At 36.6% G+C, this 25,309-nt stretch overlaps 1 protein-coding gene across 1 annotated transcript; it reads left to right on the forward strand.

Annotated features, from left to right (window-relative positions):
- Positions 1–943: 943 nt before the first annotated feature.
- gsg1l (gsg1-like) lies at positions 944–24,703 on the forward strand. Its single transcript, XM_079892187.1, has 5 exons — positions 944–1,521; positions 12,642–12,689; positions 16,981–17,133; positions 19,726–19,837; positions 23,604–24,703. The coding sequence occupies exons 1-5, from the start codon at positions 1,233–1,235 to the stop codon at positions 23,914–23,916; spliced, it is 915 nt and encodes a 304-aa protein (XP_079748313.1). The 5' UTR covers positions 944–1,232; the 3' UTR covers positions 23,917–24,703.
- Positions 24,704–25,309: the final 606 nt, after the last annotated feature.

A 25,309-nucleotide genomic window follows, 5' to 3' on the forward strand; every position in this document is an offset into this window, starting at 1 on the left:
AGCCCTCTTAATCTCACACACACACACACACACACACACACACACACACACACACACACACACACACGCACACATACACACACACACACACACACACACACATACACACACACACACACACACACACACACACACACACAACATGCTTGACATGATGAAAGTTTGTATGCTTTAAATTATAGCCTATTTTTTATTATGACCATGACATCTCAGTCTATAAATGCAAAGCACCCATATAAAGAGTCACAGTTATGACAAGTTTATTTCCAGATATGAAATATGATTCCTGTTGTGTAGACTACAAAATATTGCTAAGACATAATGTTTACAATACAACAAGCCTGATCCCTGAGAGATATTTCATCCTTTAGCAGAGTGCAACTGATACACCATTGTATTGATTAAGGAGGTACTATAAAATTATATGTGATGCATTCTCATTGTGAGTGGTCTTTCTGAGACAGAGGTCTGTGTTTAAATAAAAAAAGCTGTTTTTGGCTCTATACACAATTATTCTGTTAAGAATTCATGGATTTAAAGCTATTATAGGGTAAATAGCCATTAAGTCTGGCTAAAAAAAATATTGAATGATTTACGTGGCTATAATTACGAGTCAATTACAGATGATAAAAAGTACAGATTTCAAAAATCGTCTGTTTTTGTAGTTAGAATAGTTCTATGCATTTTGGAATTTTGGTATGCATTTAAAGTGTATAGAACGAAATAAATATACACAACATTTTTTATACATTAGTAGCCTACATTTTTACACACACACACACACACATACCCCCCCCCCCCCATTTACAATTTGGACACGTCGTCACTGATCCATAAGCCTTACAAAATAGGTTGATGAACCCTTTAGTAACCAAAAGAAAAAGAAAATTAATAGGGGAGAGGATGACGCGCGCAGAGAGAGAGAGAGAGAGAGAGAGAGAGAGAGAGAGAGAGAGAGAGAGATCACAACAGTTGGCAGCGTAAGTGTCTGCCTCAAAGATGCCTCGGAGATCTTTCTTACTTGAGTCACGTCTGTCTCCATACGAATGGATCCACCTGCGAGCATCAGAGGAGTGACGCTCATTTTATATGTGTGAAGATCGAACCTGTCACTGTCATTTCGGGCCGGTGAGGTGAGGTGAGCGCAACCGCTGCGCTTTCCTCACACAAATCAAGCTTTTTCAGCCCGGGTTGAAGCTCTTTCAAGTGTGTGAGCCACTTCGTATAGGACTATGAAGACCACTCGAAAATGCCGTGCTCTGCTGTCTGTGGGGTTAAATCTTCTGGCACTCTTATTCTCAACGACGGCGTTCATCACGACCTACTGGTGCGAAGGGACTCAGAGAGTCCCCAAACCCAACTGCAGTAAGGAAAGACGGCATAATTGTATTGACTATGGGGTGAACGAGACAGACCCGACTAAAGTTCACTATAGTTGGGAAACGGGTGACGATCGCTTTCTCTTTAGGCATTTTCACACGGGCATCTGGTATTCGTGTGAAGAGAATATCCATGGAGGAGGTAAGAGTTACATTTTAAAGTTTAAAGCGAATCCTAACGGTATTCAGTGACGCGATGGTTTTTATTGTTTTGTTTATTTGTGTGTATGTAACTCTGTGTTTTAGGCTGTATACGTCTTAAACTTTGATAAAATATTCCCATATTTGTCTGTCTACAGCAGGTTAAAGTAGTTTGACATTTATTCCTAAACTGTGTAAACGAATGTCAAGTAACCTATAGTTGAAAAGTGCATTATATTAAGTTAACCAAGAAAACCTCCTGATTTTGATAATATCTGTCAATTAACAGCAATTAGCATTCATTAATAAGATCACAAATTAAATTATACAGTAGGCTATATTACAATTATGTGAGAGAGTGTTTTTGCACTGTGGGGAAACTTCAAGGCCGTGTGTAAAGCAGTGTGAATGTGTTGCGCAGTGGATTGGCGGGGAATGATTGTGCGCCAACAGCTTTGGAAACATCTGTCTGGATTTACTTAACTCTCAATGAGTTTTGAAGAACTTGGTAAAGGCACCATTAGATAACCACATTCCCCATGGAATACAGTGAAATAAGCAGCTCTTGGACAGCCTCCTATTTTTAAAGGACCCTCTCTCTGAAATGTTTTTCTAATCTCAGACTATTAAAAGTTTTGTCACGAAATCTACTGTAGAACAGCAGGAGTTATTGGTCAGTGAACATACACCAAGATTAAAGGATATCCTGCTAAAGGAATAAAACATGAAATGTCACTTTGTCTTTTGCTTTCACATGTAATTAAATTGACTTTCATTATAATATTTTATATTTATGGTAAATATTACAGCATGAGTTAACATCAGTAAATTAATACCCAAATAAACTATGAGATAAAAAAAAGTGTAAAAATCTTTACCTTACTTAATCAAATAAATAAATACTATTATTAATGTAAGAAAAAGCTCTTTGTTTTCCAAAAGAAAATGTTTATTCATTCATTCTCAAGGACATTGTAAAAAATTGTGATCAACAGCTAAATCCAAGATCGGGGCTATCAGGTTCAAAGTCATATGTTGTCTCACTCTGACATAATGTCTTCAATAGACAGACGTAAACAGAAAGTTCAGTATTGGATTCAATTTAATCCTACAGACATTTTCAGGGGAGTGAAGGAAGGTCAGTGTGTGTTAAGCTGATGAGGATTCAGTTATGTGATACATTTTTTTCTATTTTTTTTTGTTTTTTGTCAGTGTTGTTGTTGACACCTTTTTAGTGATCAATTGGATTTATGATTAATCTGACAGTGTCAGACAGGCTTTGTGCTGAAAACTCATCACCCATCCACACAAGTAGCTCAGCTTAATCTCTGCATGATGATTTATCATCATCATTAACATAATATTCAGTTATACCTATTATATAGGAATACCTATTACATTTGTGCATTCATTATCTTACATACACTTTTTATCAGGGCAGAAGCACAAGAAAGCAAGAAATTAAACAAAAGCCAAAATACATTGTATGATGTTTTGAGCCCCTTATATTAAAATGCAGAATCAGTTTAACGGCATAAACATCAATAACTGTAAAGTTTTATGAAGTGACCATTCTGACTTTTGCCCCGATTTAACACTGAAACGTCCAAGAACTTGTTCAGGCGGAGGAGTGGCAAAGCCACATAGAGAGCATGAAAATGTAGAGTGCTAATTAATAAATCATACTTGAAGATCTCTTCTCTTTGCCCATTGCCTGATCAGTACCATATAATAATGCTAATGGCCATCAAATCATTCACTCTCATTGCCGATGCAATTACCCTCAACCTCAGATACCAGATTAAACACATTAGAAGCAGATCAAAAGCCAGGGGTCTTTAATCATATGGAAGACTGGAAGAACAGGAATGGATTGAATGAAGATGATTACAGCTTTTAAATCCATAATAAGTGAGTCAGCCCATGTCATTCTGATTCCCCAGGGTATTAAGGAATTGCATACTCAATATGTATGTAATATGACTGCATCACACCGTGCCAGAGATTAGCTGTGAAAAGCATATAGATTCAGTAGATTTCTTCAATTATGAATTTTTGAAATAACATGCTATTTCAATCACTTAAATACCTATTATGCCCCTTTTCACAAGATGTAGAATAAGTCTCTGATGTCCCCAGAGTGTGTATGTGAAGTTTTAGCTCAAAATACCCAACAAATCATTTTTTACAGCATGTTTAAATTGTCATTTTTTGGGGCTCAGAAAAACGCGCCGTTTTAGTGTGTATCCCTTTAAATGCAAATGAGCTGCTGCTGCTGGCCCAAAGGGTGGAGCCTCATGAGCTCCAGCCAGGACAAGCTCATCTGATAATATAAAAACAGAAACTCTCAGTAGCGGTGTTCATTTCGACCCGGGGTCAGGCAATAATGCCCACAGAGCCAGAGAATATATGCCGTATGGAGATAGAACAGGTATAGTTTAGTTTAATTCCGGTTATATCTTATTTGTCATCTGCTTTTATCCACTATTAATACAAGCTTGCTGTAGCAGACGAAATATAGGCTACTGATGAGTTCAATGAAGTTTATTGTACATCACACAAAAGATGAAGCGTAGTTTTACTCCAGAAAATCACTTTAAGAGCTGAATAAACACAATAAGAAGTGTGCATTAAAGTCGTTATCCATAAACTCTCTCTCCCTTTCATTATCATGGAACATACACAGCGGGATGGCAGAGGCAGGCTAAATACACATTAATTGTGCAGATATTAACATAAATACGTAATATTCAATAAAAATAAAAATAAACATGAATAAGACTTATTCATGTTTCTTTTTTAATAATTTTCATCGATTGCAAAAATTAACTAGATTAATCACACATTTTTTTTCTGTGATTTTTTCTGTGAACTTTACTGACAGAAAGCTTTATTGGCTGCTGTCCCTTTAAGACCAGCCGCTGCTGCACGACCATAGACAGTAAAATAAAGTGCACGACACATCTCACACGCGCCTCATTCTCTCACAACCCTTTGCGTTCATTTAAGACTTTATTTCACTAATTTAAGACTGCTCAGTCTGCTCTTATGAGGATACTCGACAAAATGGACATTTTGGCATAATTGCGTGTGTTAGTGTTCGGTCAATTTCAAGCCGAAAGAGAACTCGATTGTGGCGCTCAATTTGTCTCGGCTTGAATAGTTTAAAAGCACGTGCATGAATAAGAGCGCATCATATAATGTAATGCCAGCCAAAGGATAACAGAAAAAACGGATGCTGCGTTAAATATTTACCACTGAGTCTTCTCCCATTTCTAGCAGTGACGCTTATTCAACTTTCGGGGTCTACTATCTGCGCAGATATCGACTGCGCAACTGGGTTGTAGGTTGCCAGGTTGAGCTCTCATGGGTTGAAATTTGTAGAATGTGTTGATTGTGTGAGTGAGTAGGATGCATTTCATACAAGACCTGGCAACTGGACAACCTTGGAATAATATATTGATGTGATTATTCATATAACAAGGTTTGGGCCATACAAATTACGGGAGTTTCACGGGAAAAATAACAAAACGGGAGGGGGGCGGGAGGGAGATGGGTGTAAAATAGTCCTGGGGAAAACAGGAGTGTTGACAGGTATGGTTACAACTAACAGTAAACAAATATATACACACCTTTTCAGTGGGTGCTTAATAAACTGGTAAACTTTATAGGCTATCCGTAAAACGACTCGATGAGCTGTCATAAAGTGCGCGCTCTCACTTTCATTTCTGCCGTGATCAGTAACATTAGGCCTGTCGCTCCGGAGACTGGATCATGAACAGATGTACTGATCCATCCTCGAGTAACAACGAGAGTAAATGAAGACTGCTATGTTCATTCTTACATCCAACAACAAAACACCTCAATCGCTTAGGAGACATTCTTGTCTACAGCTGCTCAAGTGTCGAAACAATGGCGGACTGTGTCCAGCTCACTCAGGGCGGGTCTATGCTCAAACTGCAGTGTCAATCAACAGTCGTGGGAGGGGCCTGTGCAAAGTGACATCACATTGCCCCGAATCTGAGAATGGCTTGTTCTGAGACAGTGCTTATGATTTATGGAGATTTTTATAAAAAGCACTGGGTGGATTTTTATCATTATAGGGTGGTTGTGTACACACACTGCCAACACACATTTATGTTCAAACACCATGTAAAAGTGAATTTTGCATAATAGGTGCCCTTTAAGGTATAAAACAGCTTTATTCACATTTGTGCGTGACGAGACCTGTATCCAAAAATGGGACTAGAATGAATCATTGTAGACATTCCATGTCATTGATATAAGTGAAATGATTACCACAAGTGCCTCACCTAACTGGTGAAATAAAACCCACTAGAAATTCAATTACTCATGTTCTTGCACCATCGGCCAGTTTTGGAATCGGTTAATGCATTTTTCCAGGTGCCGTGAGATTCCGTTATTCAAATTGAGGAGAGGTTACCATGGGCCACTTATCTGCCAGGCAGAAGGATTAAACTCCCTCCAGGGACCTTATTTACTGAGGAAAAAAGCTTAGGGGAGACGTAATGAGAAAAGAAGTGCACTTAGAAGGTGCAGAATATGAAATCCAGACTATGACACCCTGTCATGTTCACTGGCAACCTAATGTGTGATCAGTCACATTCTGAACTACTTTCTGGCCATGTACACACTGCAGCTATAAATTCGGTTGTCAGTTCACCTTTTAGAGCTTAATCCTGTTCTGTACACACACACTTCAGTCATTTAGGGGAGTGACAACCGCATTCTACAACCAACTCCCAAAAAAATGCAGGTACTGACAACCACGTTTACTAATGCTGTGTGCACGGATCCGAACTGAACAACTAGTTGTTAATCACGTATTTTAACATGCGTTTGAGATGAAATTACAGGGAAAGCGGTAGGATCTTGACTCGTTCCTGTTGCCAGATCGTGCTAGAAAAACAGCAAACAAGAACAAACCCATAAAAGAATGAAATGAATCAAAATGCTTTATGCTGAAAATAATACTGAAATATCACGACACCTGCTCACTTTAATAACTCCTTAAACGCAATCACTTTATGAGCCAAGCTTAAAGGCCCACTGAAGTGCCTTGAAATGTGAAGCATTGTTCAATGTGCTTACGTGATTTCCACTGAAACAGGAAGACAGGGCCGGACATATTGAGTAGCTCCTCCCCTTTTTAAAATACCCAATAGCGTTTGGTTTATATCTCAGCTTGGCTGTTGAGCTCAGTAAAGCCGCATTTGACAGCTTATGATAGCCACAGTCTAATAGATTTAGATTTAATATGAAACTGTTACTAAAGCAAAACGTAATCATAGTCTGAACAAAAAGGTAAAAAAAAAAAAGTAATCATAGTTATGTTGAGAATGTGTAGTTTGAAAAGTGTGTAATTTATGTAGGTGTTATCTCTTCTACTCGTCGGTGCTGTTTCTAATGCCGAGTCGGTCAAGCCGTTTCTCCTCCTAATCTCCTCCATATCGCTTTAAAATACAGCATTCTGTGTAGAATTCAAATGGGTCCGATACGTTTTGTGTTCACCATATATAAAATAACTGTGAACAAGTGACTGATTTCAGCCACAGCTTCAGAATCTACGTATTTATAGTGCAGGGGACGGGATGCTTCAGATTCTAGCATATGATTGGACAGAAAATCTGACTGAAGTGAAGTTGAAGTGCAGCAGAGCTGCCAACTCTCACTCATTCAGCGTGAGACTCACGCAATTGACACTTTTCACACGCTCTCACGCCACACATCCATTTTCTCATGCAGAGATAAATCGCGAAGCAAAGAGGACACTTACACCAACAGACAAGACAGAGCAGGTTACTTTTGATATGAAACTAATTCTCAACTCTCAAAACAATAAATACCACTTTTAAATGTAACAGATTGCTGTAGCGCCTCAGTTCAAGCGGCACGTGAAAAGATCACCTCTCTTTACTACTAGTTAATAGTAAATAAAGACGAATAAACAATAGGTATGGTGAAAGATACAGTGCAACTTATCGAATCAGTGTTTTTCAACCACAGAAAGAGGTCAATAAAACAGAGAACAATGCCACATAACGTTACATTTATCTACATTTACATTAAAGCCGTGTAATGGCTCACTCCAGGGTAAACTCAAAAGTTGGCAGCCCTGAGTGCAGAGTGATGTCATCAGAATTGTTGATCCATTTTGGTGGAAGTTTTGAATGCTTTTATCTTCTATCTTAAATCTAAAATGAATTTTGGCATTGTTATGGAGCACACTCCTTCTACCGCATGGTGTGGCCATATGGCAACATACTCTTTGTGTTCATTTCCTTGCCACTGTCTCTTTAAGAAAACATTCTCGTGTTTTTTTTTTTTGTTGGAACGAGAAGACCTTAGCCAATGATGTGCTTTGGTTAAGTCACATGACATGCAGTTTTTTTCTGTGGCGCGATTTCTGACAGACTGCCGTCTCTTGTCGGTAGTTGCTGAAAGCAAACTAAAACAAGCAACAATGTAACAAACAAGGACCAGCCCATATCACATACACAAAAAAATCAGAAACATCACCTCAGGTAAGTTATGATGGCATTTTCACCCCTCAAAAAAGTTTTTATGAAATTAGTTTTTGGAAAATCAATCAAATGTCTGTGTTGCCAAGCGGCAACACTGTGCAATAGTGAAATTACATTATTGCAATAGTTTAGCTAGCTAGAAAGGTCAGATGCAATCTGTTAATCTGTAACATTAATGCTAGTGATATTATGTTGATTAGTCATATGTTAAAGGGATATTTCACCGCTGGAAAGATGAATGTATATTTAAATTGGGTCATGTACAGTGGGGAGAACAAGTATTTGATACACTGCCGATTTTGCAGGTTTTCCTACTTACAAAGCATGTAGAGGTCTGTAATTTTTATCATAGGTACACTTCAACTGTGAGAGACGTAATCTAAAACAAAAATCCAGAAAATGACATTGTATGATTTTTAAATAATTAATTTGCATTTTATTGCATGACATAAGTATTTGATCACCTACCAACCAGTAAGAATTCCGGCTCTCACAGACCTGTTCGTTTTTCTTTAAGAAGCCCTCCTGTTCTCCACTCATTACCTGTATTAACTGCACCTGTTTGAACTCATTACCTGTATAAAAGACACCTGTCCACACACTCAATCAAACAGACACCAACCTCTCCACAATGGCCAAGACCAGAGAGCTGTGTAATAGTGATGGGAAGTCCAGTTCTTTTCCACGAACTGGTTCTTTCGGACAGTTCGTTTCAATGAACCGGTTCAAAAAAACGGTTCACCAGTTCTTTTACGTCATCACGTAATGACGTCAATTCTATCATCCCGGCGGATAAATATACATTCAAATAAAGGCATGTGTAATTATAACTTCAGTTAAATAATAGTACTCATCTTCATAATCATCTTGAATAAGTTTCTTACATTTACGTTTTGAAAATGAACCCTGTAGTAGGCCTAAGGCAATGCGCAAACGCGTATGTTTTACGTGTCTTAAAGATCTAAAGTGAATAAACTGGTCTTCATCATTTTTATTTTATTTGTAATTAAATAAACTTACATTTCGCCGAATTCGGCCCCTCATTCAAGTCCTTGGTTCATCCGTGCTCATGTATCAGCACAGCATCAGTTGATCAAAAGAAAGTTCGGTTCAGAGACGGTGCTATCACGCACGCGCAGTCTCTCCAGCTCATCGGTTCTCCGTATCGAAATTTATAATAATAAATGTTTAGTTTTAAATGTTTAGTTTTACAATCCATTTATTGTGTTTCCAATCTTTAAAATAATACAGTGAAAAGACAGTAGCCCATGTGATAAACATGTTTCTAACATGTTTTATTTTGTTACACTTATTGATGTTCAACAAAATACTTGCAACGTGCATTTCGTCCTTCTGAAAAAATTGCATGCATGCTCATCGATTCTCAGTTCGAACACGTCTGAAATAAACAGTTCTCGGTTCTGTACTGGTGATCCAAGATCTGCTGTACCTGTACGTTCGGTAGTGCGCGCATGCTCAGTATCAGCTGCTCGTGCTCATCACTTCTCTCAGCACAACATGTCTCAGTTCAGTGAACTGTTGGATTTACTGAAGTAACATATAGGCCTACTCCGGGATATTGGTTTTGGCTATTGATATTGGCAGGACCTGGTCAATGACCTGAAGAGAGCTGGGACCACAGTCTCAAAGAAAACCATTAGTAACACACTATGCCGTCATGGATTAAAATCCTGCAGCGCACACAAGGTCCCCCTGCTCAAGCTAGCGCATGTCCAGGCCCGTCTGAAGTTTGCCAATGACCATCTGGATGATCCAGATGAGGAATGGGAGAAGGTCATGTGGTCTGATGAGACAAAAATAGAGCTTTTTGGTCTAAACTCCACTCGCCGTGTTTGGAGGAAGAAGAAGGATGAGTACAACCCCAAGAACACCATCCCAATCGTGAAGCATGGAGGTGGAAACATCATTCTTTGGGGATGCTTTTCTGCAAAGGGGACAGGACGACTGCACCATATTGAGGGGAGGATGGATGGGGCCATGTATCGCGAGATCTTGGCCAACAACCTCCTTCCCTCAGTAAGAGCATTGAAGATGGGTCGTGGCTGGGTCTTCCAGCATGACAACGACCCGAAACACACAGCCAGGGCAACTAAGGAGTGGCTCCGTAAGAAGCATCTCAAGGTCCTGGAGTGGCCTAGCCAGTCTCCAGACCTGAACCCAATAGAAAATCTTTGTAGGGAGCTGAAAGTCCGTATTGCCCAGCGACAGCCCCGAAACCTGAAGGATGGTACCTATGATAAAAATTACAGACTTCTACATGCTTTGTAAGTGGGAAAACCTGCAAAATCGGCAGTATATCAAATAATTGTTCTCCCCACTGTATGTAGTAGAAATGTGAAATTATTTTAGAAGTTGGTGCCTTCTAGACTGAGAAAAGCCAGAAAATGTTTTTTGGCTCATGTGGATAAAAGACAACTCCCAGAATGCACTTGCTTCGCTGCCCTGCGAGGCCACTCCCAAGCCACGCCTACCGGTTACAGAGGGCAGTATCTGAAGAAATGATACAACTAAGCTACTAGTTGACTCGAAACTGAAAAGACGCCGTTTTATCGTGAGATCCCACCCCCTATGGGCGGGTTGAAAACATGTGGAACTAGCTCCTACTGGCTGTAGTCTCTAGCCTCTGGCCAAAAAAGCCTCAGATGACGCAAAATTATGATTTTTGCGTCATCGGAGGTTTTTTTCCAGACACACAATAAAGAAATCTCTCGTCTCAGGGGGACATGAGGGAGGAAAGCATGGTCATTCGAAAATACTACCGGGTTTCTACTGATACAAAGCTTAATGCTAAACGATCAAGTATCCCTTTAAGGACTGCCATTTCTTTTCAAAAAATTTCGACTATTGTATGTTGTTGCCGTATGGCAACATATCATAAAGTACCTTAAAATAATATTTTTTCCAAGCACTTCAAGTTAAGCCATTCTAAGAAAAGAAAAAGAGTCAAATATTTTTTTCTATAGGTCTATCATAATGCATGCAGTAGAGGGTTATAGATAACCTTAAGGCGAACATATTTATATTAAATAAAAAAATCTTGATTTCTTTAAACAACAATCCCAAAACACTTATAATAAGTGGGCATGGCAACACTGCAAGGGCACACTCTGTGAACCAGCTTTTACGAGCATAAACAAGACATCACAACGCCTCAGTCAACTGCGCTTTAGTTAAAATTGCTGATCATAATGAATCTTTTGTCACTGTAATATTATCAGAATAACGGATACCAAACATGTGAGACACCAGATCATTGCGTTTACCACAGTGTCATTCATCACAGTTTCTGGAGTGAGTCGTGTTCCATACACACACAGAACGATAATTTTGTGGACTCACTCCCTCATCTAAATTTGTAGTCGGTCCTGAAACATTACATTGTGTATGTGGCCCCTGTTTGATTTATTTATTCACTTCTGCTGTCACTATAGAGCAGGTTTCTGTAAGGAACCACATGTGGGATATTTTAATGATTGAACATTCAAAAATCTCATTCATCCTGGCAGTGTTTGGGGGTGCAATTTATTGCCATTTATTTGAACTGCTTTTGTACTTTAGCCAAGTTTTAAATGCTACTTTAAATTTTGATTTCTGAAGGTAATAAAACTTTGAAAGGCCTGTGTGGTCTGTAATGTAAAAGACAGAGTACATAAAGTTTTGTTGAGTCTGACAAGCCTGGAATTATGAGTGTTGTGTCTGCAGACTTGTGCAGTAGTGCTACTGCCAATATATTTAATGTAGACCTATTCTTTGAACTGGGGCACTTTGAGCCACATAGCTAAAAAGGAAAATGCCTTTCCATATGAAATTTTTTAAATGTTTTATGTAAAAACTTTAATATGTTGTCTTCATATTACCATGCTACTTTAGATAATCTCTCACTTCTATTTGACCTCTGTCCTTAAGGCACAGCTAAGCATCTTCATTCATCCCTCCACAGGCAAGATTATCATTGAAAGTTGCAGACTAAAGTTTTTTTTTTAAGAAATAGCCTTCAGCCTCAAATTATCCTCACCAGTTTAATTAAAAGTACAATTTAGGAGGATGCACCAAACACTTTTTATGTTCTAGCCCAGAGACACATAGGACAATCTTAATTAAAACAGTTATTTTGGTTAGACCACAGACATTCTGACTTTCTACACATTTATATGATCACTATAATTACAGGAAAAGCATGTTGTATGCTACAAATGTAACATGGCATTAAGCAGCAAAAAGTGTGCAAAAATGTTTAGTTTGCATAATCAAAAATGCCTGATACCGAAATGACACATAGAGGTTAACACTAAGAAACACTACAATCTCTTTAGACAAAAAATTCAAGTGATGGATTCATCCAGGGGGAAGCAGATTGCTGAAGCTGTCTTATCACTGGAAAACAGCACTGTATCATCATATGCAATGTCACTTTTTAGTAGAGTGTGAGGGTCTTTCTTCAGCAGCCACTTATGTGCCACTGTAAAGATGAAGTTGAGCTCTCTGACTCGCTGTACACAAGAAAGAGCTTGTAGAGCACAGATGTTAACTTTTTGGTTGTTTTGTGTCTTTCCAGGTGAGAAATGCAGAAGTTTTATTGATCTGGCCCCGGCATCTGAGAGAGGTGAGTAATGGTTGTCATTAGAGTGCCGTTGAGGCTTGTCCAACAGCACACACTGAAACCTATGACAGATCTCTTATCTCTGCCTTGGAGCATCCCTGCATTATTATTTGATGCATGCTTTGTGTGTGGTACATTAGCTAAAGTATGAATGTTCGAGTAAATGTTTACATCGTCCAGTCCACTTATGTGCTTTAAGTTTTGCAATTGTTAAGAAAAAAACATTAGCCATTAAATAAAATATTATATATATATATATACTGTATATGTATATGTGTGTGTGTGTGTGTGTCTTACAGACAGATTTGTGGCCTGTTACCATATTTCCATATGCAATATCACTTTTTAGTAGAGTGTGAGGGTCTTTCTTCAGCAGACACTTATGTGCCAGGGGTTAATCTAGATTTCAACTTTTTTCTTTTTGTTATATGAAGGTCATATTCAAACTTGAAAACTTATTTTTATACTATTCAAATGCATTTTATCTATAATTTATACTTTTATTCTTGTCAAAGAAGACCAAGAGCTTTAATCTTAAAAGTATGAAAATCCATTATTAATATTTAAAACTGGATTGAAACAAAGAAAAGTAAAAGGGAACGTCACTTGTGAACAGACTTTTTAGTGCATCATTTCCAAATTGCGTAGTAATAAAAAAAAAAAAAAAAGGTGTGTGGCCCTTTTTTAAACAAATGTAAAAAAATAATAATTTAATTTTCACCACAGAATGCTGTTAAACACAATACACAATTTGAGACATGATGGAAATGCTGTGTATGACAGATAACAATTTTAATGTGATGCTTGTGTGTCCACTGTTGGACACGTTAGCAAATAAATTAAACGGTGAGAGTGTTATTTTCTAAATGTCAACAGGGTTTGTAGTTGAAAAAACACCCACAAACCAAAGCGTGATGACAAATTTTAGTTTTCTTTAAAGTTACATGATAACGTAACGCGTTCCTTTACTAAAAATTATTTTAAAGGCAGTCTTTTGTTGACGTTTTTCACGGTGGCAAAGCCTTCAGAGGGGAAATATCATTTTGAATATGGAATTTTATTTGCATACTGCATAATACATCTCGCCTTGAACAATTCTGGAGATACTACTCCGCAATCAAAAAGGAAAATGAATTTAGCTTGCAAATTACATCTGCCACAGTTTCCGGGGAGAATATTTGCAAGACAAACTACACAATTGCTCATTGCTCTTTAGCCTCTGGTTTTTAAGTCATGACTGACTCTCAAGGTCTCCAGTGATAATCATGTTTGATACAAAGCTGCCGATATTTGTGGAATCAGCCGAAGAGTGATGGAAGTGCATTTTGATTGAAGTGTTTTCAGATTCATCCCTCTATCTAATGTTGTCTCGTACGGAAGCTTGTCAAGAACTGTTTGTGCAAAAATTTGAATGAGAAATTTGATTTATCACTACTGAATATGCTCAGGTCGACAGAAGATTTAGTGCTTCTATCTCTGTCCTCTCACAGTGACGATATCAAGCCCTCAAACAATGCTTTTCTCTGCCTCAAGGAGCCCTCGAGAAAATTGACACACTGTTTATTTTCGCCTCTGAAAAATGTAGGGCAGAATTTCAAAGGTGCCCGATGTGTTTGAACTCTTGAAGACAAAACACTCCAGACATTAATATTGAATAATGCCGTCATTTTTCAGGTTAAGATGCTTTAATCACTCACCACCTGTGTTTCTCAAAGTCTGTCATCTTTTATTTACAATGTGTGTGAGAGAATGTGTCGGGAAACCCCAAACAAAGCCAAATTTCACAGTGGATAATGGGTAGCACAGGTGTAGCAGCAGACAAGACTCCGAACGTTGAAAGTAAGCAAAATACCATTATGATCTCAGAACAAAACAACTCCTGCTATCTCTGCCGAGTCCTCTGAGGAAGCTCCGGGGCGATTGGGAATTCTGCTAATTAGAAGGAGCTGATTGCTATTATGGAAACACCCTTGAGTCAGTCTGATAGATACTAGATGTTTCCCTAATCTCTCAAAAATACATACAAATAAAATGAAATAAATAAAGATTAAACATCCTTTTGAGACACGAGTGCAGTTTGTTTTTCAAATTGCAGATGTTGCTGTCATGTCAAGTTTAATATAATTACCGCTAATGAGAAAGCCGACTTCTAGTAAGAACTCATGTGTTTACTCCTCTTTGGAGTATACAGCACCATTACAGTCCAAGTGCTTCTATTTTGCATTTTTCTAATCATTATTATTATTTTTTTTCAGTAGTGTTCAAAACTTTGGGTTCAGATTAAAGAAATAAACACTTTTATTCAGCAAGGATGTATTTAATTGATCAAAACAAGTGACAGTAAAGATAGCTTTTTAAGATTTAGACTTGTTACATAAAAATATCTTAAATAAATGCTGTTCTTGAATCCTGAAAAAATAAAACAAAACAAAAATAATCACAATTCATAAATATTAGGTACGGTGACAAGGAGGGGACATGAGATATTAATTAGTGGGAGTATCATGTTACCTCATGGGAATTTTGATAAAATGTCATGGCCACAAGATAATTTTGTTGAGGTGACAAGTAACGTCATCCTTATGTCATGGCCACGCATTGTAAAGTCGTGGCCTTGAGCTCCTATGTTGAGGGAATGACATCCTTTTCTCCTGGCCACAGTCCTGTAGCTAACCTTACACAATGATTACGAAATTTGTCTAATTGTAAAAACATTTTTATTTATAGGATTAAAGAGTAGAATAAAAATCTAGGCATTATTCATGAAGTAATTTATACCACTGTATTGTATGACTGAGCACTAGACAGTAATTGCAACTTTTTATCTCACAATTCTGACTTTTTTTTCCCAGAATTGTGAGATATAAACTCGCAATTGCGAGAACATTTTTAGAGTTGCGAGTTATAAAGTCAGAATTGCGAGTTTATATCTCGCAATTGTGAGAAAAAAAGATTATAATTCGCAATTCTAACATTTTTCTTGCAATTGCGAGTTTATATCTCACAATTCTGAATTTATAACTAAAAATTGCGACTTTTTATCTCACAATTCGGACCTTTTTTCAGAATTATTATTAATAATAATAATAATTTATAGATAATAATTTATAAAGTTTTATTTGTATAGCGCCTTTCCAGGGCTCAAGGACGCTTTACAATGAACAAGCAACAATAATGGCAATGGACAATGATAACAAACAAAACAACAGTAGGTAGATGAGAGTAAAAGTACAGTAAAGGAGAATTATGTAGATGGGGCAGCATACACCAGAATACAATCAGACACAACAAAATGTAATAATGTAACTTAAGAATGGTAACATCGTGAGCTTAGAATTATAAGGTTCTATCTCCGTTTAGGGTAGTTCTGAGATATTGAGCATCAAAGTTTTTACATCCCAGCTGGCAATGGAGAGATGGAACCTTTTTATTTTATTAATAACTACTAACAAAATATTGTTTTACAAAAATAACACCACACAGGCATTAATAAACACCTAATGGATCAGATTATGTCAAAAACTCAATTTCGACCAAAAGTGGAGATAGAACCTTATAATTCTAAGCTCACGACATTCAGAAAATAAGTGAGTTTTGAGCATAGTTTTAAGTTCAGAAATAGTATTAACACAACAGAGTGATTGTGAGTGAGTGCAACAACACTGAATGAGCTGGCCCCCATTGAAGCTAGGCGATGCCGAGGGACAACGAGAAGGCTAGAGTCAGAGGATCGTAATGATTATGAGTCAGATGATCGTTATAGTTATGTGATATAAAGTCGCAATTGCGAGTTATAAAGTCAGAATTGCGAGTTTATATCTCGCAATTGGGAGAAAAAAAGATTATAACTCGCAATTCTAACATTTTTCTCGCAATTGCGAGTTTATATCTCACAATTCTGACTTTATAACTTGCGATATTTATTCATTTTAAGTCATATTGTTTCATTGTTTTACATTTTTCAAAACCCTGAAACTATTGTCAGGTTTAAACTATATTTGTAATGTGTTCTTTCATGGAGCAGTTATTATAGATAATGCTCATATAGATATTATACAATGCTCATATAATACGCTTTTTACTTAGTGAACTCAAAACACCTATCTGCACTTTGCAAATTGAACTCAACGTAAAGAAGAACTATGCAGAAATGTACCCAATGCATGTCCATTTTATATGCAGGGGGCGAGTTGTTAAATTTCCACTTGAATCTGACCGTGTGAATAATGACAGAGAGAATGGGGCAACAGCACAGCGCTTTGCTCACCAGTGTGTGTGTGTGTGTGTATTGCAGGTGTCCTTTGGCTGTCAGTTGTGTCTGAGGTGCTATACATCATGCTGCTGGTCGTTGGCTTCAGTCTGATGTGCCTGGAGCTTTTTCACTCCAGTAATGTGATCGATGGACTCAAACTGAACGCCTTCGCCGCAGTCTTCACCGTGCTGTCAGGTAGGCCTGCACCCTTGTCCCCAACTCACACTTAGAGAAACTAATTGCGCATTACTTCATTACATTTATCATCTATACAAAGACACACGGCCTTGTTTTCCTGTTTGGTCTCACCACAGTCACAAATGATGGGGATAATAGAAAATGTTGGGCTTTTTTTTGTTAGTCTCTGCTGAAATTTAGTCATTCAAAATCTGTAATTTTCAAGTATAGTGACTTTGTAACAGTGCTGACAGAACTTTTACATGACAACATACTGTTTCTTGTAACATTAGACAAAACATTTGACTACAATTTTACCTGACTATAGTAAAAAAAACAAACAAAAAAAACAAATTCCATTTCCAGTTATCCTTTACCGTTTAATAGTTTGGGGTCAATAAGATTTCTTAAAAGAAAAAAACTTCTATTCAGCAAGGACACATTAAATTGATCAAAATTAAAAGTAAAGTTCAAATAAATGCCTTTATTTGTATGAATATTAAGCAGCACAACCATTTTCAACATTGATGATAAGAGCACCAAATCAGTATATTAGAATGATTTTGAAGGATCATGTGACACTGAAGACTGGTATAATGATGCTGAAAATTAAGCTTTGCCATCAAATAAATAAATTAAATTAAAAAAAAAAATATATATAAAAAAAACTTATTTTAAATTGTAATAATATTTCACAGTCAATCAAATGCAGCCTTGGTTCTTTCAAAAACATAAAAACTTACCAACACCCAAACCCTGTATATATTTTATATTTAATAGCTTGTTTTATCAAGAATCAGTGAAATCTGTTAACTAATAATAATTCACACTTGATTTCGGAATGAGATGTGGAAAAATTTGAGTTCTCCCCAGATTACATCTCTCTATCTGCAGTTCAGTGCATCATGGGTAAACCCCAGCAATTAGAATGCCAGAACAGCTGCTGCTTTTTGAATTTCTGATTATTTGATTTGAATACCTTTAACTAATACCCAATATAGTCCAGTTCATTTGGGGCCTTAATGCCTTTTAATTCCAACTGCAGCAGAGAGAGAGAGAGAGAGAGAGAGAGAGAGAGAGAGAGAGAGAGAGAGAGAGAGAGAGAGAGAGAGAGAGAGAGAGAGAGAGAGAGAGAGAGAGAGAGAGAATTACCTATCAACCCAGTTTAACTTTTCAAAGGAACAACAAAATATATATTTCCATATCTTCAGTTGTTGACATCACAGGTTGTCCGTCTAATCAAACTAGTTTTTTTTTTTCATTTCACAGTTTGATTTAAAAGACAAGTTTGTTGCTGTTTCGGGTCATCATCTGATTATCTGGGTCTTCAGGCAAAACCAGTTGAACAAAACATATTTAGAGGAAATCACAGTAGACTAACAAGTAACAAGACAAACAATAACAAATGTAATGCAAGTGAGGATTTGCAGTTACACAGTTTCATAACAACTCCACCTTATTCATCATTCAGTGGCTTTGTGCGCTTGGCACTAGATAGTACACTGGACACCCTTCACTGATCCTATATTGTATTTAATAAGGAACATGTTCTGCCTGCACATATGCAGGGATTTTGTCTGTGATCCAAAGGATCAAAAGTTAATAGTATTTGTTTGTCAGAAAATTATCACATGCCAATAAATAATTAAATAAATAAATAAATAAAATGATACAAATAAGTAGATATTGTCGCTGTCAGACGGAAACATCGTATCTCTCTCTCTCTATATATATTTTTATCTTTAAAAATCAATACTACTGGTCACTCTTGATGCCTGTATGTGGGTTTTACAAATATTTAACCAATGAAAAGCATTAAAAAGATCTTGTGTTTAAACCTCATAACTTCATTGGATCCTCAAACTGTCGGTCAACCCTAACTCCACCCACCTCTTTCATGAATGAATTGCTGCATGCTGTTTGGAGTTATAAACTGTAAGTTGATCATAATGCGATGCACTTACTGCCTTAGATGTGGCTGTTCCAGTGATGGACACAAGACATATCATTCGCTGGTCAAAAACCTTGTAGCTCCATCTGAGCTTGCTTTTCATTAAATGTTAATATTATAATGATACTTGGACATGTCTGACCATATATAAAGCCATAATACCAACTTTAATGACACAGTTTAATTATTTAAAAAAAATACAAGGTTTCTGACCAACAGTGATGATATGTAAATTTGTTGTTTTATCATCACCAAAAACATCATATAACTAGCTGTTTGACCTTATTGTTATTTTAGTGCTTAGTGGTGTGCCGTGGGATTTTTACTTATCAAAACTGTTCCGTGGGTCGAAAAAAAGGTTGGCAAACACTGGTGTAGACAGTTCCATAAATATACAAATACATCCATAAACTGGTCCTAATTTACTCATCCTCATTCCAAATTGTTTTTTTTTTTTTCCGTGAAACAAAAAAGGCGATAAAAAAAGAAGTTATTTTCCATACTGGATCATTGAGCCAAGAGTCAGAACTGATTAATGACTCAAGAGTTCATGTCATGCAGGTTTGAAATGACATGGGGTGAATAATTAATGACAAATTTCTTTCTATCCAATGAGCAACAACAGAAATCACCAACTGCATTTGTTGATTCCTCAACAGGTCTCCTGGGGATGGTGGCTCACATGATGTACACACAAGTTTTCCAGATAACAGTCAGTTTGGGACCAGAAGACTGGAGGCCTCACACATGGGACTACGGCTGGTCCTTCTGGTAAGCACTTCCTATACTTCCAGTCACATCAGCCAAAACATGATGGATGATAAGCAGTGAATGTGTTGATCACATACACTATAGTTCAAAAGCTTAGGGTCAGAAACATTTGGTTCCTTTTTTAAAGAAAGAAACCAATACTTTTATTCAGGAAGGACAATGTGGACAAAAGTGGCAATCAAGACTTTCAAATTGTTACAAAAATGATTAATAAAAAAATTGTCCATTCAAAAAATCCTCAAACAGTTTCCACAAAAATATTGGTAACACTTTACAATACAGGTGCGCTAATATGGATTAACACATGCTTAACTAATACACTGATAATCATGAGTTAGCTAATGATTAAAGCAGACAACTGGAAGTTGAAATACATGGCTTTGACCCATTGCAGTTATTAACTCATTCATTTACACTATTAATTAATACTATATGTTGATAAAGAATTAATACATGTTGACATCTGATTAATAGGAATTCATATATGACTTAAACTATTATTCAGATAGACTCTTTATTAGTTGCTGATGCGGTAATCATAAATTAATGGTTTAGTTCTTCATTAGTCATACATCTATCTGTGCATTAGAAAAGCATGAATTAATACACCCATTTGGTAAAGTGTTACCAAAATAATAAGCAGCACAACTATTTTCAACATTGATAATAATAATAAATGTTTCTTGAGCAGCAAATAATCATATTAGAATGATTTCTGAAGGGTCATGTGACACTGAAGACTGGAGTAATGATGCTGAAAATTCAGTCAGACTCAGCATCACAGGAATAAATTACATTTTAAAATATTTTAAAATATTAGAACAGTTATTTTAAAGGTTTTTATTTTATTTTATTTTATTTTTTTACTGTATTTCTGATCAAATAAATGCAGCCTTGGTGAGAAGAGACTTCTTTCAAAACATTTAGGAATCTTACCACCCCCAAAGTTGCGAATGTTCGTGAACATTGACTATATGGAATTGATTTTAAAGTCATTTTAAAATATTATTTAAAGAGGCAGTTCACTCAAATGACAATTCTCTTCCTTCCTCACACACGTCATTTAAAACCTGCATGACTGACTTATTTCTTTGGAATGCAAAAGTTTTTTTTTTAGGTGAATATACAGTAGTCGCAACTGAATGAGGACTGGTGTTTTCAAGCTCAAAAATGACAAATAGCACCATAAAAGTACTGTTTAGATTCAAGATGAATGGCGTGCTCAATTCCTTTTGAGTTTGATTTGGGTGCTCTTCGGTCCAAGGTAGAACATCTAAGAGGCAGTGTAGAGAAAGAATTCTCTGATAGCTGAGGCACTCCTTAATTAAAATGTCTTTATTACAAAAATTACATGCCGCTACGCGTGGGCATTTTAAAGTTGTCCAGTTAGGACATATAATTTTTGTAATAAAGACATTTTAATTAAGGAGTGCCTCGGCTATCAGAGAATTCTTTCTCTACACTGCCTCTTAGCACCATAAAAGTATTGTAAAAGTAGTCCATACTCCATATGGCTTCTGTGCCATATTTTGAGTCTTTTGAAGTCACATGATAGCTTTAAATGCGGATGTTGTTTTTCCTTGCAAATTCACTTTACATTCAACCTTGCTCAAGTTAATGGGAGTAGCGATATTCGATTTGTGACCAAATCAAACTCTTTGTATTTTCACCCTTAGTAGTTCCTGATCAATAATTAAATGGATTTCTCTACAGCAGAATAGCTCTACATCCCATCCCAGTACACTGTGATTTTGCTTCCATCCTGTGTTATATAATTCACCAAGGCAAAGAGGCGAGGTGTCCTCAAAAGTCACAGATGTTCTAGTGTCTGGTCTCATTCTGCAACAAATTAATCTGGCTCTTGCGGACCCTTCTCATTTTAGGTTCACTTTCTCCAATATACAGTAAATGCTCTTTTTCCAACTGAACGGAAACGTAGAATTTTGTTTAAAATTAAACTTCAAAATGGTTTCCTCAGTTTCTCTCAATATTCTGAGGCCACGTTAACCCATATATCTGACAAACGGACCAAAATGAGTGAAACATTGTATTAGAGCATATTAGAAATTTTACATTTTGATTTTTAAGATTTACTATTTTTAATGTTTTTGAAAAAAGTCTCTTTTGCTCACCAAGGCTACATTTATTTGGCTACAAAATATTTTACTCAGAATAGTTCTCTGACATTCAGATTTTTATTAGGCTATATTTATAAGCTATACATTAGGCAATATAATTGATTTATCTGTGACTTAGAAAAAAATGGCTTGCTTATAAGTTTATATTTTCTGAAATGCTGCCATTTTTATATTACTAAATCTGTTGTGAATTGAGAAGGTCAAATACTTGTTGGATTGCTAAATTGGATCGAAAACAGTCAGTAATGTCAAACAGTGACCATGTTGTGTCATTTTGGTAAAAATCCAGTTACATTAAATATAAGGTTAGGTTGGAAGTTCTTTTACAGCCTTTATAAGAATGTGTTAAATGTGAACTTTTTTTTTGTGCGTGTCAGCTCTACAGTGAATTTTTGGAGTGAGTTTCTGTCATTACATTTTTTGGGACCATTTAGACCAGAGAGGGAATGGCTCTATTGGATCTCCCAACAAATGTGTGTTATTTTGGCACTTGGAAATAAGAGACATGCATTGGGGTTCTGACAGGCATGAAAGTGGTATTTACATTGACTGAATTACCACAGATGCTTGCCTGGCATCCATTATTCCAGGCTAAAATTGCTTCATTTGTCCTCTGCCATCTGGCCAATTTCTTGTTTTTCCTCCTCTATTTCTGTACCTTTACTACCTTACAGAATGGCAAGAATCTGAAAATTAAAGAGTAATTGAAACTTGAGCTTTTTTAAACCCTTCAGCTTCATGGTTTAATTTCCCCAGCTCACAAGCTCAAATACTGCACTCTCATGGTTTCCGATTGGAAACCAAAGGTAATTTGCTGTCTATAAATCGCAGACAATGTTTGGGGAATGCAACTTTATTTTTCATTTTTACTGCAGGTGAACAAAAATAAAGATAAAACTTCCAAACATGGATAAAGATATAAAAAAATGCTCACTGAAAAAAGGTTTTTCAGAAAAAAAAGTAAAAAAAATAATATGATGCTTGATATGTAATAGTCCTTGTTTTTTCCCAATTGAGTGGGTGTTTTGAGTCTAAATCTCATTCATGAATGAACTGCGACTTGTATATAGCTTGATAAAAAATACCAGTACAGTACAAAATAGATGAATGACTTTTCAATGACATTCAAAATAGATGCATTTTCTGGAATCTCTTAGCAGATTTGTAGACACAAAGAAAGTTTCTGTCATAATTGAAGGGTTTGAGTGTATGATTCAATGATTAGTTCATAGCATAAGTGTGCTTAATTGTCACCACCTACTGGCGTAACGACGTAACCTACAGAAAGAGTCACTGAAGGAATCTGTGAATTGAGTCACTGAGATTAATCAAAATCCCCATCACAACACCTGATTTAGAGTGTGCTGTTGTGCTGCATGCCTCTTGCTGTGGGCTTCATTTCAATTCCACCAAACTGATATAATGTATAATAGACTGGACAGCTCAAAATGTATCTGGGACTGTTTTTTCTAACTTTAAATGTCAACAAGCATCTTTGTTAGTCCATAAATACAAAATGCCACATTCAACAAATGTCATCCATCCATCCATCCTGTTTGACAATGGACTATGCAAAAAATAGCTACAAATAAATCTCATTATCTTTTTTATATATGTATGTTTCACAGTATGGCCTGGGGCTCGTTCACCTGTTGCATGGCAGCCTCCGTCACCACCCTCAACTCCTACACAAAGACGGTGATTGAGTTCCGGCACAAACGGAAGCTCTTTGAACAAGGCCTGCGAGAGGAGCAAACCTTCCTGGACCCGGAGGCCTTCCATTACTTCCGTGATACGTCCGTCCAGTCCATCTCCAGCTCTATAGATGTTTACCCAAGCCACGGAAGCAGCCACGGGAGCAGTCGTGGGAAAATGCGCTCCCCGCCGGCTTCGGTGGACCAGGGCGACAACACAGAGTCCCTGGGAGAAGAGCAGTGCTGAGAGGACATGTATCCGGTACTGCACAGGTGGCCTTGCTCTGACCGGATATCTCAGAATACTGATTAACTGGGAGGCGAGGGATTTTTTAAAATATGGATTTTGAGGTTGAAAATGGACAGAAATAACAGTATTGTACGAGGCATGCAGGTATTAAGCTGAGCCTTAGTGAAGATAAACTGGTGATTGTAAATAAAATCATGTGGAAAGGGAGCATTTTTTACCCGCCAACAGATAGCTGAATTATGGACGGGCAGGTGGGAAAACAAAACGACTTACATTGCCATGAAGACTGAGCAGTGCACGCTGCTAAAACCGTACCGTAGCATCTGTCGGTCCCTCGCCCTGACAGCTAGACAAGCTCCTGAGTATTTACCGGTCTTACACAGTATGTGAAATGCCCTCCTCTCTTGGTGAGATCTGCTTGAATATGCCTTCATGTTACAAACAGCAGAGTAGAGTACCGTTTAAATCCTGCCTTCAATACAACTGCAGCTGAACACAGGAGAAGCACAGCCCATTTCAGTTGCAACATCCACTAGGGATAAAAGGTTACTGCCACTTGGATTTTTGTCTTTTGTCGTGCATTACTGGGTTGATTAGCAGCAGTCAATGACAAGATTGTAATCCCTGCCCCCCAATTTTTTTTTTTTTTTTTTTTGTGGCAATATTCTTATTAATGTACATACAATGAATGGAATTCTATCTATTAATGAATGTACTAAATATTTATCAATGTATGCACTATAATCCTGTCTTTTTCATTTGATAAAAGAGGTACAACATTGTCATCTTGTTGACTTTTTTGGGTTTGCTTTTGGAAGATACAAAGCCATGTACAGTAGTTTTTTATTCTTTAGAAACCTCTAAATTGAATAATTTGGCCAAAATTCATGATTTTTATTTGATTATTATTGAAAAAGCATGCAAAAAGCATTTATTCCTTCATATATACATATATGCATTTCTTCATATCTACATATACATTCCTTCATACATACATGTATATATATATATATACATACATACATACATACATACATATATATATATATATATATATATATATATATATATACACACACATGCATACATATATATATACATATATATACATATATATATATATATATACACACATGCATACATATATATACATATATATACATATACATATATATACACATATACATATACACACACATTATATATACATATACATATATATATACACATATACACACACATTATATATATATATATATATATATATATATATATATATATATATATGAAGAGTTCTGATGCAAAAGCCTCTAAGTGCCATCTAAAATTTTCTTCTAGAATGATCATTTTTATCAAGCCTGTATATTTAAGTTCAGTAATTTCACTTAAA

Source organism: Squalius cephalus (genome assembly GCF_949319135.1).
Source record: "Squalius cephalus genome assembly, chromosome: 1".
Taxonomy (NCBI): domain Eukaryota; kingdom Metazoa; phylum Chordata; class Actinopteri; order Cypriniformes; family Leuciscidae; genus Squalius; species Squalius cephalus.